The sequence below is a fragment of the Myodes glareolus genome, chromosome 4 (assembly GCF_982192425.1).
Source record: "Myodes glareolus chromosome 4, mMyoGla1.1, whole genome shotgun sequence".
Lineage (NCBI taxonomy): Eukaryota > Metazoa > Chordata > Mammalia > Rodentia > Cricetidae > Myodes > Myodes glareolus.
Window position 1 is genome coordinate 95600631 of NC_142029.1, and position 15432 is coordinate 95616062.

General features: G+C 43.7%; 2 protein-coding genes across 4 annotated transcripts in view; one reads left to right on the forward strand and one right to left on the reverse strand.

The window, feature by feature from the left end:
* The window catches only part of Snx19 (sorting nexin 19), a 35042-nt gene extending 25723 nt beyond the window's left edge, over nucleotides 1–9319 (reverse strand). Inside the window, exons 1-5 of the mRNA XM_048458683.3 lie at nucleotides 7447–9319; nucleotides 4956–5094; nucleotides 3934–4034; nucleotides 3718–3825; nucleotides 1344–1474 (exon numbers count right to left, since the gene is read on the reverse strand). Coding sequence (XP_048314640.3) covers nucleotides 1344–1474; nucleotides 3718–3825; nucleotides 3934–4034; nucleotides 4956–5094; nucleotides 7447–9135 — 2168 coding nt within the window. The 5' untranslated portion in view covers nucleotides 9136–9319. The remainder of the gene's footprint in view (nucleotides 1–1343; nucleotides 1475–3717; nucleotides 3826–3933; nucleotides 4035–4955; nucleotides 5095–7446) is intronic.
* Nucleotides 9150–15432, forward strand: part of LOC125416083 (uncharacterized) — a 30194-nt gene continuing 23911 nt past the window's right edge. For 2 of the 3 annotated variants that reach the window (XM_085689783.2, XM_085689782.2), the window contains exon 1: nucleotides 9150–9573. In XM_085689783.2, coding sequence (XP_085545909.2) covers nucleotides 9150–9572 — 423 coding nt within the window. In that variant the 3' untranslated portion in view covers nucleotide 9573. Of the gene's footprint in view, nucleotides 9574–12685; nucleotides 12856–13704; nucleotides 13774–15432 lie in introns of those variants that run through there. The other variant, XM_085689784.2, reaches the window with a different exon arrangement.

A 15432-nucleotide genomic window follows, 5' to 3' on the forward strand; every position in this document is an offset into this window, starting at 1 on the left:
CACAATATATTAAAGCTGAAGCACCCATGCTTACTCCAGAGGGACTTAGTGTTCTCACAACTACCTGGAAGATGGGACCCCCGAAATCCCTCAAACAACATATACCTGGTAATTCTTCAAACAGTGTCATATTTATGCTATTTCTATAGTGCATTTATGAAAGGATTTTTGTCAAGTAAAATAGTGCTTAGTCTGTCATGGCTACATTCCCAGAGCCGTGATGACAGGTTTGCATAAGAAATCTGTTGAACAGATTAACAGACAAATATCATAGACTAAGGTTTTTGTTACTGTTTTGTTATCTTGTGGGGACAATCACTTGTTTCCCTTATACTACAAATAAGACTGGACAATCAATTGCAAATGACAACTTCAATAAATAGGGCTCTTAAACACAGGCATCGTGGTTATTGCTTCATATATGAGCATAGCTGGAAGGCTAAGTATTGAGACTACAGGGATGACTAGAGATTAAGAGCACCTATTGTTCTTTCAGTCCCCATATCAGGTAGCTCATAGCTGCCTATAACTCCAATTCTGGGGGATTCGATATCCTTTTCTGATCTCTGTGGGTACTAGCACATATGCGCACACACACATACACACACACACACACACACACACACACACACATGTGCACGCACACAAATAAAAATAAATAGATCTTTTTATTTTAAAGCCTGATGTAAAGATAGTATTGCTGGCTCTTAATATGAACATAAAGATGAAAATAACCAGTCAGGTACATATTCATTTAAATTCCCCCCCCCCCTTTCTCTCACATGAACCCAATTCACACAATGTTTTCAGTTAGAGTTAGGGTGCATGTGCTGTTCTTGCCCCTCCACATGCTGGCATGGAGTGCTTCCAAGGACCAGCTGGGACATTAATGCGGCAAGAGCAGCAGAAGTACACCCGTTACTAAAATACACCCTGCAGGATTCCATTCTAGTCCTTTCCTGATTACTGCTAGAGTAAGTAGTCTCTGAGCCAAAGTTTCCAGAAATGATGGCAAACAAATCAATTGTAAGTCTTAATTTAATTCTTCCTAGGAAAGAAATACCTCAATTTCTACAAGAAGAAGAGTATAAGAGTATTCTGTCTTTAGTTTTCCCTTCTAGTCAACAACTCCCAGTGAGTGGGCCCAGGGTTCCCTGGACGGGAGCAAACACTCAGCAGTACTGCCTACTCAGACTCTCTGGGTAAAGCGCTGTGGAACCCAGCCTTTGGCCTGGCTAAGAAGCTGATGGGTACCATGCACCTCCTCTCTTCTAGGGTTTGAGAATGGAATGGGGCTTTGACACCTGAGGACAGGGGCCCTGGACCACTGAAGGGCTTCTCACTTGTTAGCCTTCTTGCCTTCTGTCTGGGGCTTGCTTTCATTCTCGGCTTCACTCAGCTCCTCTGTGGGGCTCTGGGGTTCAGAGCGAGGAAATGCTGTCTTCAAGGTGTCCACAATCGCACTCACCACCATCTGCAGGGTTGGAGGTACAGGGTCAGTATGACTATGCACATTCCTGACGGGCAGTGAAGGAGAACAGAGCAGTTATCTCTCTGTGCTTTACACCAAAGGCTGAAGGACGCAGCCATCCGCAGAGCCTTTGAGAAAACTGGACAAGAGCCAGGGACAAGAATTCTTTTCTCTCTGTCTAGAACAATCTTTTCTTCAGAGTAAGACAAACAATACCACAGACAAGAAGCCAAATACAAAACAGGGAGAAATAAAAACCCAAGCAAGTTCTTCACACTAGAGAAAACTTTTAGTTAATATTTTTCATTTTACATTAAAAGGTGACTCCTACCTTCCAACTGACAATACCATCACCAAAGTGTGGCTCAGTAGAAATTACAAAGGCATGTAAGGGAAAAAATAAAGATTATAAGAAGAAAAGAGAAAATTCAGTGTGGCAGCTTAAATAATATAAACATGTTGCAAAGACTCATAGAGTAATAAGTTGGGTTTATAGTCAGATCAAACAATTCTCTTCTTTAGGTACAGAAAGAATAAAAATCACACAGGCTGGCAGTTAAGGCAGCTGGAATTGCTATAAAGAAAAAACCTATCCGTGAAAAGTAAGAATCATCTACAGTTTTTCAGAGTAAGTTGACATGCATGTATTTGCTATTAAAGGAAGTGTACAAAGGATAACTATCAGGGGAATGGAAGTAAGCAATGGTAATGAATGCCCCACAGGAGCACAGCCTGTACAGCCAAGACACACTGGACAACCAGCAAGACCACAGGGAACACCAGGAAAAACAAACCAGGAAGGGAACAGAGGATGGAATGGAATGAACATAAATAATACAGCTTATAAAACACACCTTGCAGGCTGGGGAGATGGTTCAGTGGGCAAAGTCCTTACTCATGAGAACCCAAGCTCAGACTCCTAAGTACCTATATAAAAACTGGGTGTTATGGTGCATATCTGTAATTCCAGTGCTGCTGGCCTGGAGGCAGACCCCACAGGCTTGCTAGCCAGCCAGTGTAACTAGAAGAGATATTCAGGTTCAGTGAGAAACCTTGTCTCAAATATATATATATAGTGTGTATATATGTATATATGTATGTAGATATGTAGATATGTAGATATGTAGATAGATAGATAGATAGATAGATAGATAGATAGATAGATAGATGATGAAGGAAGAATTTCCATGTCCTCCACACACATGCATGGGTGAATACACTTGTGTGCATATGCATATACATGAAATTCAATTTTCTTTCCTGTCTCAAGATTGTAATTGAGGGGAGGGCCTTTATCTGTGCCTTCTACTTTGGCCTTACTGGAAATTAGCACAGTGCCTTGCTCAAAATTGTCGGTCTGGCTAAATGTGATGGCATTTGTCTGTAATCCAAGCATTTGGGAGGCTAAGGAGGAAGAGTTTGAAACCAATTGGACTATACTGGTAGTTCCAGGTCAGACTAGGGTACAGTGAGATCCTGTCTCAACAAGTCCAAAACAAAGAAACAGACAATAACAAAAACAATTTCCCCATAAGGAAATAAGGAAAGAATCAATGAACACATCTGCTCAGAACTCTCAGGGTTTTATCTACTTGATCCCTTCTAGTTTGGTTCTTCCCCATAATAAAAAATGTTCCCTAATATCTACCACATAAAAATCCAGCCAAAATCAGGAGGCATACCTCCTACAAAGAATCGTTTGCCTATAAAATTGCTGATGATTTCAACTGAGGCTCCAGTATACTGTATTCCCCAAGTATGCTTCCCTACCATCTACACAGGTGCTGAAACGCCCTCTTGAAGAATGTATGGTTCTCTGTACATTTTGTTCTCCAGCAGAGGATCACTACAGCAATCCAAATCCAGATTAATGTCCTGGCTTAGAGCTCTCTGCTGAGTACCCAATAACGTGAATAACTTATCTCCCCAAAGAGAGCCTCCTGCCATCGCCAGAGGTTCACTTCTATCCTCACATGCTTCCACAGAACAAGACTGCAATAACTCCTGGTGGGACATATGCACATAGCGTGAGGGTACTGCCTTCTAACTGCTGCACACCGCGACTCAGCAAGTCAATGATCCAGCCCGTATTAGCAATAGGTCTTGAAAATTTTAGTCCACGTTCTACTGACCCTCTATGCCTCCTCTACCTATGCCCTTCTTATTTTCCCAGCATGGTCTCCAGTCTACTAAACACGTCACACTGCAGACGGGAAGAGTGCTGAGCGCAGTGGCTCTGCGGCTACCTTGTCTATTCTTGGCTTCTTGACAAAGGCGATCCGAGCATCTGTGTTCAGTGCAAGGAACTCCTGCACCTCCTCGCTGTTGGCAATCTCAGGAATGGCACAGAGTTGCTGCAAAAGACAAATATTTCAGAAGAAAGCCCAGACCCCAGATCTCACCACTTTGGGCTGGATGTTTAGGGTCAGAATGTGAGCCAAGTCAGAGGATCAGATGCTGACCTTCAGGAAGGACTCCAGGAGGCTCTTCCGGGCCTCTACTCTGTCACTATCCATGTTTCCAAATGGAAGATCTGGAAAGAGCTTTTTTGGACCCTTAACATCTTCAAAACAAAACAACAAATGCATCTATTTAGCATTCATGCAGAGGTATTCCATATAAAACAAATGGAATCACTAAATATATTTCACTAGGCTTTGTTTCTAGGTTTTTGTTAATTTGGGGACTTCCAACTGCTCCCCCATGGTTGTGATGCAACAATCCACTCTCATTAGTGTGAAGAGAGCACATAATGCAGTGGTTATAAGGCAGGTCCAAATGGCCCAAGTTTAACTTCTGGCTCCAATTCCTGCTATAATAAAGACCCCAGGCAAACCACATGATCTGCAACTGTTGCTTTTCTGTAAGAAGGAATGATAGAATCTACCTCATGGTTACAGGATGATATGAGCTAACACATGTGAAGTATGTAGAAGAGAACCCGACACAGCTCTGAAGCCTGTCCTAGTATTAGCTATGTTACATTCAACCTACCATTTACTTCGGTTATCATTAGCATCTAGAACAATAACAACAGAAACAAAGTAGCCAATTCCTAGCTTATTTGTAGTTAAATTTTATTATATTTTAAATACTTCTCTGTGCCCGGGTGTGTCAAAGTGCACACAAAAGGCTTGGTTGTTAAAGACAGGGATTTCTGGGTTATTTAAGATGGGTAATCCACAAACCTGAAAAAACCACTCAGCTCAAGTGATTCTATGAACATGGGTAGAAATGTGCCTGCTTCTTTTTAAGTGTAAACTACATGGGGACAGTAGAATAAAGCATGTAGCCAAGGACAACCTCAGTCAGGATTCTACTACAGCTGTCCAGCTCTAAACCCCACAGCCTCTCAAGCAAACTTGGGGCAACACACTCTCAATGCTGATTTCTCCCCCACAAACCCACAGGCCACCAAGCATGCAGATCAGAGTGGCCAGATGTGATGTGCAAGCTGGCATTTGGGGCTAGGGGAACTTCTGACTTTTGATAAACTTTCGTAGATCTGGTTTCTCCTCCAGGCGGGTCTGCAGATTCAAGAACTCCCGGTAGCGGCGGTTCACGGTGTGGTAGGCCAGCTGCTGTAGGCCGCTGCTGTTCTCACCGTTAAGTGCTGTCTCATACTGTGGAAGGAACAGAATTATCAATGAAATCAGAGGGGATTGGGAAATTATTCAATGGTCACAGTGGAGCACCAGTAAAGGGAGAAAGTGGCTCCTTTATGTTGCTGAGCCTTCTGCATTTGACCACCACCCTTAGTTGTAACTAACGACCCAAACTCCAAGGTGACCGAATGAGCTGTACTTCCTGGCACCCCTAGCTTGGTCAGAAATACTCTTCACTGTTCCTTCGATTACTTCTGTCCAAAACTTTTCACCCCCAAAGTAGCTATGTAACATTTTTAAATCCTAAAGACATTATAAAACAGAAGCCATAATACCTTCAGAAGGGACCACGGCTAAATTACAGGAGTGACCTCATCAGGAGCAAATCACTTTGCCATCACATCCAGTCACTAACACTCTATACTAGTTTGGGGGAAGAACAAGCAAACCCAAACAACAGATAATCACAAATCATGTCTCTGTCTGAAATGTTTTCTTTCTTTTTTGTTGCCTTGAGCAGATTAATCTTTCTAATTGTTATTCCTGGAGTTGAACTAAAATTCTTTGTCTTAGGTATGTATTAGCTGTATCATGAGACATTCCATGATGACTGGAAGTGTTCTGAGGGCGGGCAGTCTGCTGCCTTCATGTGTCACATGGGAATGACGACACACACAGCACACGCCTAGGAAGGAAGCACCTGAGCAGCATGGAAGCCAAGGCCAGGGGAAGGTTCTGTGACAAAGGGGTTCAGATGCAGAGCTGCTGTGAGCCTGTGCTTGCTCCTAGCAGAAACTGATTATTTTCTGACTGAAATATTATAGGATGGCAAGCGATTTAAAACAACAAAACCAAAAACCATCTCCTTGTTGAAAGTTCTTGAGCTGGTGTTTGAACATTTTGAGAGCTAGAGAGAACGAGAAATCCACTACAGCTGAGGTGAGCAAGGAAGTCTTAGAAGTCAAGTACCGAGAAGAAAAGAACAGACAGAATTCAAGACAGAGCTTCCAAGCTTGGAGCACCTGGGAGCTAGGATGCTTTCTGTGGAATATTCAGCCCTTGGGGTCAACTTGAATTTTCTGGTAATAAGGAAAAACTGTTCTCTGCCATTAGTCCATGAATATGTCATAAGCAGATGATGAAATAGCCAGAATCTAGCATTGCTATGTGAGCACGGGGCATGCCAGAGAGACTCTTAGAATTAGGGAAACAACATGGTAGGTAAATTGTTAAAGTTATGCTGCTGGTTGACAGTCGCCAGTTATTCATGACCAGATGTCTGTGTTTCCAAATGATACCTGTTGTATAAAGACCATGTGAATGATGTCACTGCAATGAATGCAGAGGTGCATCTAATTAGGTTCACCGTCTTAACTTTAAATGTCATGACTTTTAAAATGCCAGGTCATCCTGCAGCTCATTCAGCAGGCCCTGCCCACTTCATTGGCTTGGATTTCCCCAGGAGTGTGTGTCTAGCCCTGTATGGTGGTGGTGCTTGGACACACCAGTACACGGCGGGTGAGCTCCACAGAAATTCCAGAAGGCAGGTAAAGTCAACACAGAGGCTCCTGCTGAGAAACTTTCCTCCTAATTTCTTTCTTTAAAAAATACTAATATCTTTTGCATTTTTATTATAGGAAGGTAGAGCAAATATTTAGAAGGTGGCAGGTTCCTTATTCCTGAGGTATTTAAGCACAGACTTGGGAACGACTATGCAGAGAAGATACAAGGAAAGTTGACTAGAGTCGCAGATGTCCCCTTAAGCCAGGCTGTGGACCAATGTGTTGACTGAAAAGTTTCATTTAAAAAACAAACATGTGGGAATGGAGAAGAACCCTTGCTGCTCTTGCAGAGAACCAGGGTTTGGCTCCCAGCACCCACATGGCAACTTACATTTTGTTTATAACTCCAATTTTAGGGGATCTAGACCCCTCTTCTCGCCTCCACAGGCATCAGGTACACAATGCATTTACATACATGCAGGCAAAATACACACATGAAATAAAAGTCAGTAAATCTTTTTCTTTTAATGTAAAATCTTGGGATGCATTCTTAGAAATTCTCATTCAGAATCTGTCTGCCTATCAGAATCAATTTATTTAAAAAGGAGCCCAGGTGTTTCTGAGGTGAAACCAGGTTGGAGAGCCAATGAAAAATCTGACCTGCAGTACTCTAACACTGAGCTTCTAGGACTGTTTGTACGGCTATGGAGTAAGAGCCTGCGCTGCCTTCCAACTTAGCCACGCGCCAGCCACACATGTGCTTAATCAAACCCAGGCTACTCTCATCTGCCCTTGCAGCCTTCTGTTTACCGACTCGGCTTTCTACAGCCGTTCCCAGAGTGAATGACTACAGCTGTAGTCTTGTTACCTTCACAGTGTACAGCGTGTATGGGTGGAATCCAGTACCACTGTGCTCTCGGGCGGTGATGGTGCCAGTGATTCGAAGGTTCTGGATGACAACTGGGCCATCCGGACTGCTCAGGGGCTCAAAGCTGAAGGTGGCTGAGCTGAGAGGACCAGGGGGAGAGGAGGAAAGTGGAACTGGTGGTAGAGTAGGCTCAAGGGAGCTCACACCACTGGTGAGATCCTTTTCCAAGCATGAAGGTCGTGGAGGGCAGGATTTTTCTGGCTCCTCTAACGAAGTCGTAAGAGAGGTGACATCTCCTTGCTCTACCTCCTTGTCTTCTGTGTCAATCTGGATCTCTGGGCAGTTCAGCATGGAGACCAGTAGGCCCGTGTCTGTTTCTGTTCCTGGAGCTTCCTCCGCTTCTGATCCTTCCATACCTTCAGATCCCTCACCATCCTTAGGCTCCAGAGCCCGGGAATCCTCTAGTGCACACAGAGCATCCTGAATCCTGACAGAGAGGAAGTTGCCTGGGGTCATTAGCATGATGGTTTCTTTGCCCAGTTCAGATAGCGGTGACTCCAGCTCCGAGTCTTCGCATAAGAACAAGGGGCCTCGAATATCCGGCTGTAGAAAATGGGATGAGTTATTTCCTATTCTTCTTTCTTCAAGCATCCCAGACAAATCTCCCTCTGCAGCTTCATGACCTTCTTCGACTTCTGGGGAGGGGGCTGGCTCGCTGCAGGTTATGTGGACTGGGGCTGCTACTGGAGAAGGTGCTTTTCCTGTGGGCAGACTCTCTACTTCAACAACCAGTGGCAGAGAGGTGGGCACTGACGGCTGCTCTAGGACACTGGCTGAGCCCAGCGGTTCAGTTCCTTGGACTGCATCGTGTCTATACTTGGAAAAGATACTCACAAGTATAAGGTGGATCCGGTCAGGATCTGATAGCTTACTGATCAGTGGTAAGATCACATTGCAAGTAATGAGTTCGACTACCATGTGGCGTCCAGTCCTAGTCTCCAGGTGGGGCTTGGGCACTAACTCTTTAAGTAACAAATTCACAATGCCACGTGCATAGGTGACCTCAGTGGTAGGACTGTGCATGGCAGGATGGGGAGGAGTGGCCTGGCAGTACGCATCCCACAGCTGGGAGGGCTGAACTGAACCGTTTTGCTCCCTGGCTGTGGCCTTTTTTGCCTGAATATAGCACTGCAGGTGACAACCACAGAGAGTGAGAACCTTCTGTGTAAGAGCATGGCTGTCCCCTAGGCTCATCCGCCTTTGAAGCTCCTGAACCAGCCCCTTCATGGCTGCCTCCACCACCACCTCGAGTGCTGTATCTTGGCTCACTGAACGATACCAGGATAACACAAAATCACGGATTATCATCTGGATGATGCAGTTAATCTCCTGTTCCAGCTGCCTTTCTGCCTCGGGGCATGGAGGACAGGCGGTGACCGTGATGAATCGTTCCAGGTGCAATTGACCAGAAGCCCCAGCAATGGCACTGGCCCCCAGCCAACCTCCCAGCACCACCAACGATGCCCACAGAAGGATCAGAGGCCACATGTTGACCAGAAGGTGGATGACAAGTAGCCCGCCCAGCAAGACCCCCACAACCATCAGCTTCCGGCTACTCCACAGATTACCGAAGCCACTGCTGGACTCAGGGGTAGCCTCCTGGGTAGGAGACACTGTTTCTGCCTCCATGGCTCAAGGAAGAGATGGTTTCCACAGATGACAGCCACCTATTTTACTTTGGTGCCCGGACTGAGTCCCTGTCCGGAGCGGACTCATTGGGGGTTCCTTCCGACTGCCGCGGTCAGCAGCCACAGCCAGTCCCGGCAGCCCGAGCAACTGCTTTTCGCAGCCCCAAAGCGGTCAAAGCCGCCGGCCGGCCGGCCGTTTACCGGCGACAGCTTCCGGGTCGTGGCCTGCGGGAGCGGGGTACGCTGGGAGAGCGGCCCGGTGGATGCGCGCTACCTGCGCCCCCTGCTGGTGAGGAGCCGTGGTGCCGGCGGGCGCGCACGGGAGTCCGCTGGCCTGAGACCCACAGTCTGGGCTCACCCGGCGCCAAAGACGCTAGAAGTCTTCAGAACCCGGTCAGGCTCTGTAAAGTGTTGTGTGTAAATCTCCCTAGCCGCTGAGGTAAACTTTCACTAATTCAATTTGTTCTAATTCCCTGGGACGCATATTTTTAGTAGCTTCATGGATTTTTGACCTTCTCCCTGCTTCCTCCAGAAATCATTACTTTCGCTCTCTCCTATCAACATACACACCGCCCTTAAGTCCTTAAGTCCTTAAGAGCCTCATTTGTTCTCCGGAGTTGTAAATATAAATACCAAGTCATAGTTGTGATGTGGAGTAGGTTTCTAGTGAGCATTTCCTATGTTCAGTTATTGGATTGGAGAATGGGTCCTTGTGGATCTTGCAGTTAATTGGGGAAATGAGTTTGTTTGACATACATGGATTTCCAGTAAAGCCAGTCTGTGTGGGGCATAGTGAAACGCAAAATCCTGAGTGTATTCAGGAGCAATTTCAGAGAATCGCAGTAGTTAAAGGGAGCCTGTGGAGAAAAGAGCCTTTGTATTGAATCTTGAAGGAAGAAAATTTTCTTTCTCTCCCTTCCGTTTCTTCCCAGATGCATAGGTAAGCGAGGCAGAGATAGAGATGTAGTTTTTTAGGTTATCCTCTAACGCATTTGGTTTGGGATATGCCTATGAGTTTGTTCAGCTTTGAATTCATCTGTCGGTTGTCTACTCAGAAAGACTGACCTACAAAGAGAATCAGTATCTGAAGGCGGTGGGACCCACCATGTGTAGCAGTGTTTGTATCTGTTTTGTAGGGAGTCTGTATAGGTCTCCAACTTAGGAACCATGCCTGCAGTGGGGTTCTCCTTTCTTTTTGGGCACAGATGAATGTCATTTGCACAGTTCTTTGTCATTCTGTCTTCTGTCAGGAGTCATTTACTTCCAAGAGGCTTGAAGGACTCTTCAGGCAAATTCTAACCAAAATACCCTTTACCACCAAGAGGCATATTATAGCTACCTTAGCCTTTTTCACCTTCACCTCTGTGTTGAGGGAATAATTTCACTTGAATGCAAAAGAAACCATCATTTGCAATTGGGTGTAGTTGATGGCGCATCACTTTTAAGGCCAACAATACAATTTAGGATCAGCGTGCCCACTAAACAGGCGAGGCAATCTGTGAAGTCAAAAACCACTGTTTCTCTGCTCACTTCACTGCCACCGTCCTCCCAATGGAAGGGGACATGAGAATGGCATATAACTCCTTATGCTCTCCCAAACCATTCTTTTGTTCTTGGGAAGAGTTGCTTGACAGTAATGTTCTGAAGAAATAAATATCCCTGCTGCCTCGTTGAGAATTACAGCAGAAAATTAAGTGATGGAGGAACCGAAGATGCCATATAAGGCGTCACTATGAAGCTCAGAGAAAAAGTTCCTATTATCACAACATGGAGAGTGCAGGGCAGTAAGGAACTGACCTTGTAAGTGGGCGTTCTGCCACCTGACCAGATGGTCTGGAGTACTGAGATAGCCAAGAGTGTCTTCCTGATTCTGAAGCAGATTTGATGGACATGCCAAAGCACTTGTCGTTTGGATGGCTATGAGCTTCTGCCCGGGGATTTGGGACAGATCTTAGTCTCCAAGCAGATTAATCATTGGGAGGAGGTGAGAGTCATGGTTAGTATAGAACAGTATGTGCACGAGGTGGGGGAGGGTGGCTCGCCACTCACCTCCCCTGCGTCTCTTCTTTCCTTTCTACTTAACTATTTCTCTTAAAGTCATAGTGCTAGAGTATTAGAAATGAGAAGACAGATACCATTCATTCGCCTAAAGGAATCGCCAGTCGAACCAAAGGAGAGATGCAGTAAAGAGGAATGCATTCAAGCATGACGTCATGTTTAAGGTGATGAGACATGACAGTTGCCATAGAAGACAGTTCAGTAAACTGTAAACACAAAGGGTCGGTAGCCACCCGGCACGCAGGGTGGTTCATAGATGTTTACCCCTAAATTTGCAAACAGAAAAGAGGTCAATATGTTTTAGGGAAATATAGACTAGAAAGAATGGGGGCATGTGGAGGGGGGTCTTTTAGTACCATGAGAGCAAAAGGCACTGTGGCAAGAGGCCAGGTTGAAACAAGTCAATACCGTTCCTCACATTTCTCTTAAACACAGAAGACAAGACAGGCTTGATGTTGTGGGCTTGTATTACAAGAAACTTGGGAGCCCGAGGCAGCTGGGCTGAAAGATCTGCCTGGGCTACAGAGTGAGCTCACGGGCAGCCTGAGTGACTTATTAAACCCTATTCAAAAATAAAGAAACAATGCTGCAAGCCTAGGAGTTGTTCAGTGGTCAAATGGTGTCAAACTTCTTGCTTGAATGAAAGCCTTGCATTCAATCTCTGGCCCTATAAACAAAAACAAGAACAATAAACAAGAAGATAAGGGAACTTACTGGAGAGAATTCCAGTAATAGTACAGGGGGGTTCAGAAGGGATAATGGTGTAGAATTATTGCTGGAAAACAGGAAGTAGCGAAATTCATACAAAAGAAATAGAGGGTTGGAGGAATCAACTGAGATCACCAGGCACGAGTCTGTAGTTGTGTTAATATGTATTGTTCAGTTGTTTTCTCATAAGATGATATTGTATCCTCAATGTAGGACAGAGGCAAACTGGATTTGGGTATGTTGCCATGTTGAGATTTTTAGAATAGATAAAGAGAAACAGCAACTGGTTAGAACCTCAACACCCTGAGAAGTGTTCTAAAATTAAAAACCATACTATCTAGGTGCATGGGAAATGAAATAAAGCCATCAGATGGACAATTGGTTGGAAGAATGTGCTTGAGTAGAGTAGGAAAAGTGTATTTGCGAACCAGAAAAAGGCTTCTGATAGGCTAGCGATCCATCTACTGGAGCTTCTTATTACTGATCTGTCAGGTTGCCATGGGCCTCATGGCTAGCAGCATCACAATTTATTCTTGGACACTTTGGGAAGCTAGCAGCCTCAAATGGGTTGGCAAAACTCTGCTCTTCCTGGAGGCCAGAAGCGAGAATGTGCTTTCTAGTCCTTCCCAGTTTCTAGGCAACACCTGTGCTCTCTGGCTCCTGGCCCTGCAATCCTGCTACCTCCACTCCTTGGCATCTGCCGTCACATCTCTCTCCCACCTCTGAACCTCCTGCCTCCTTATAAGGACCTTTGTGATTGCATCAGACCCTCTCTTATATTTCAGAGCTCTCTTCCCATCCCGAGGTCTTCCCATCCCTTCACCACACCTACAAAGTCTCTTTGACCAAGTAAAGCAAAAATGTTCTCAGGATGCATATGCCAGCAAGGAGGATCTCCTAGAAGACACTGGCTAGGGCAGAGCTAAAATGTATATAGATGAAAGCGTTTTGATAGGTAAGTTTGAATGCAGGCTAATAATGGGTTTATTAAGTAAAATATGAGTTAATTATTAGGAATTTGGAATCTTTTTTTTTTTTAAAGATAAGGTATCAAACCCACTTTAAAGCCCACAAACTTGTGATGCTGGTGCCTACACCTCCCAAATACAGGGATTAAGTGTTGTACCGCAGTGCCTGGGTGAGTCTGGGTTTATTAGAAGTGTGACCTAGCTAGGCTTGGAAGTCATCGATTTTAGGATGGAGAGGATTGAGAATGTTGTTACACAAGTTACTAATAAACACTAATGATCAGAAAGTTGCAGATGCTGTAGAAAGTGGAGATGTTAATGCCAGTGGAGACATAAGCAACTTCTTGTAAATTTCAAAGTCAACTGCCTAAAAGAGGCCATGAAAGCCTGGGTGTTGTCCTGGTTCTACCTTGAATGCTGGGTTGGAGAATAAATGGCCACCAGAGGGCAGCAACGAGTGAGGTTGCCTGAGAAATTGCATCTCAGCCACCCATCCTACAAGGACTGCCATAGAAACTGAGAATTTAAAGATGGACTTTAGGGAATGTCTCTTCAGGAATTCACATCTAATGTAGGAAACAGACACCGATGCAGTGTAAAATACTATAGTGGAAATATGTCAAAATATGGGAATGAGGTGGATTAAGGGAATTTATGTAGATGTGGCTTTAGAGCTGGCCTTGAAAGATGAATAAAACTTCCCAGGAAGGCAAGAGGGAACAAGTCATTATAAGAATGAGAAGGACACTTAATTTTTTATAAGTTTTCTAGTACTCACAAGAAAACATTAAAGACTAAGTCTTTTAAACATCAGAATTTGGTTCTTATAATCCTAGACATTGGAAGTGCAAAGTCAAGGCGCTGACATGGTTGGCTCTTCTGAGGGTCTCTCACTGACTTGAAGGTAATAATCATTTTATTGTCTCTTCACAGAGTGCTTGGGCATTCCTGAGTATGCTCAGTCCCTCTATTATTATCTTGTTTAGCTTTAATTACCACTTTAAATATCCAATCTCCAAACACAGCTTCACTCTGAAATATACTGAACAGTGTGGCTGTACAATTTGATTTTTGAAAGGATGCAATTTGATCCTTAACACCTCCTTTCTACCTGGTGGTTATGTGAATGCATGTGTTTCAATTATCAGGATACTGAGTGGAGGCACATAGCTCTGGTAGTTTCCAACATTTCTTTTAATTTCCTAAGATACAGCTCTGGAATTAACTTCTGTGTCTGGCTACACAGACTACTAGGTGCTCTGGTAGGTGCTCCCACTGCAGAACATGCTAGGCACTAAAGGGAGAACACAGTAGCAGATTGATGGCTACGTAAGAGGATGTATAGTAAGCCAGGAAGCTGAACTGCGATATCTAATCTAATCTTGAAATAAAGCAAAGAAACAAATGTTGAGATCAGGGTAGAACTGAGAGTAGTGGATAGTGATCAGATGCGAAGGGAAGGCTGGCCACAGGGAAAGAGGTTCTAAGTAGGACTGCATTTCAATTCAGAGCTTGGTTGTAGCCATGAGAAAGTGGAATTGAGTCTCAGACTTCTAGTTTGAGCCATAATCCTCGAGGGACACTTGAAGAATTTCTAGCTTTAGAACCTTATGAATTAAAGACACAAACCTTTTCTGGGAGAAAGTATTTTCATTTGGAAACTATAAGATAAGAATAACCTTACGATGAACTAAATCTGAACTTTCAGTTTGAGACCATTACGTCTTTGGAAAAGAAAGTGAGGATTGGGGGAACATTTGCAGTGATATGCAGTGAGAATTGGGGGAACGTATTTACAGGACGTGCAGGCTGTAGATACAGAAGTCATCAGATAGTAAGATCTAGGCAAGAACTCCAAAGAAGAACATACAAATAGGACTTAACAAAAACAGAGTGTCAGAATGGTTGTATAGATTCAAAATACAACTGAATAGAATTTCCCTCATTGTGTGACTATGGAAATAAAATAAGATCCTTAACAAGTGTGTTAAATAAATTGTTTAGAAGTAGCTAATTATATAACAATATATTATATATTGTTTAGAAGTAGCTAATAATAAATTATATATATATATATGTAGAGAGAATTATCGATCTAGACCATTTGTTGAAATAAATTGCTTAGACTGTGGCATACAGAGTGGGAAGATAGATGATTAAAGGAGAAATTAAGAGAAATGAAGAACAGAGTAAAAATCTGAATACACTCAGTCGTCCAGCATCTGTTAATAAAGATAGTGGAGGAGAAGGAAACACGTAAGAAGCACTGTGGAGAGAATTTTTTAAAGTTGTGATAAAAGTATAGAACTATAACTTTAAGAAACATTAGTAATCTAAACAAGATCAATAAAACCAAAGGGTGATTGTTGTAAAAATCAAGGGAAATTGACTTTGGTTTAAAAAGAAAGATAATAAACAACATTAAGTCTATAAAAGATATATAATTACAGACATAGAAGAACTTAATAATTCAACTACATGATAGTAATTTTAAAGTAGAGAAATATTGGACAATTAAAAACCTCAAAATAACCCCAAGAAGCACTGGTGTGACTGGATAGATC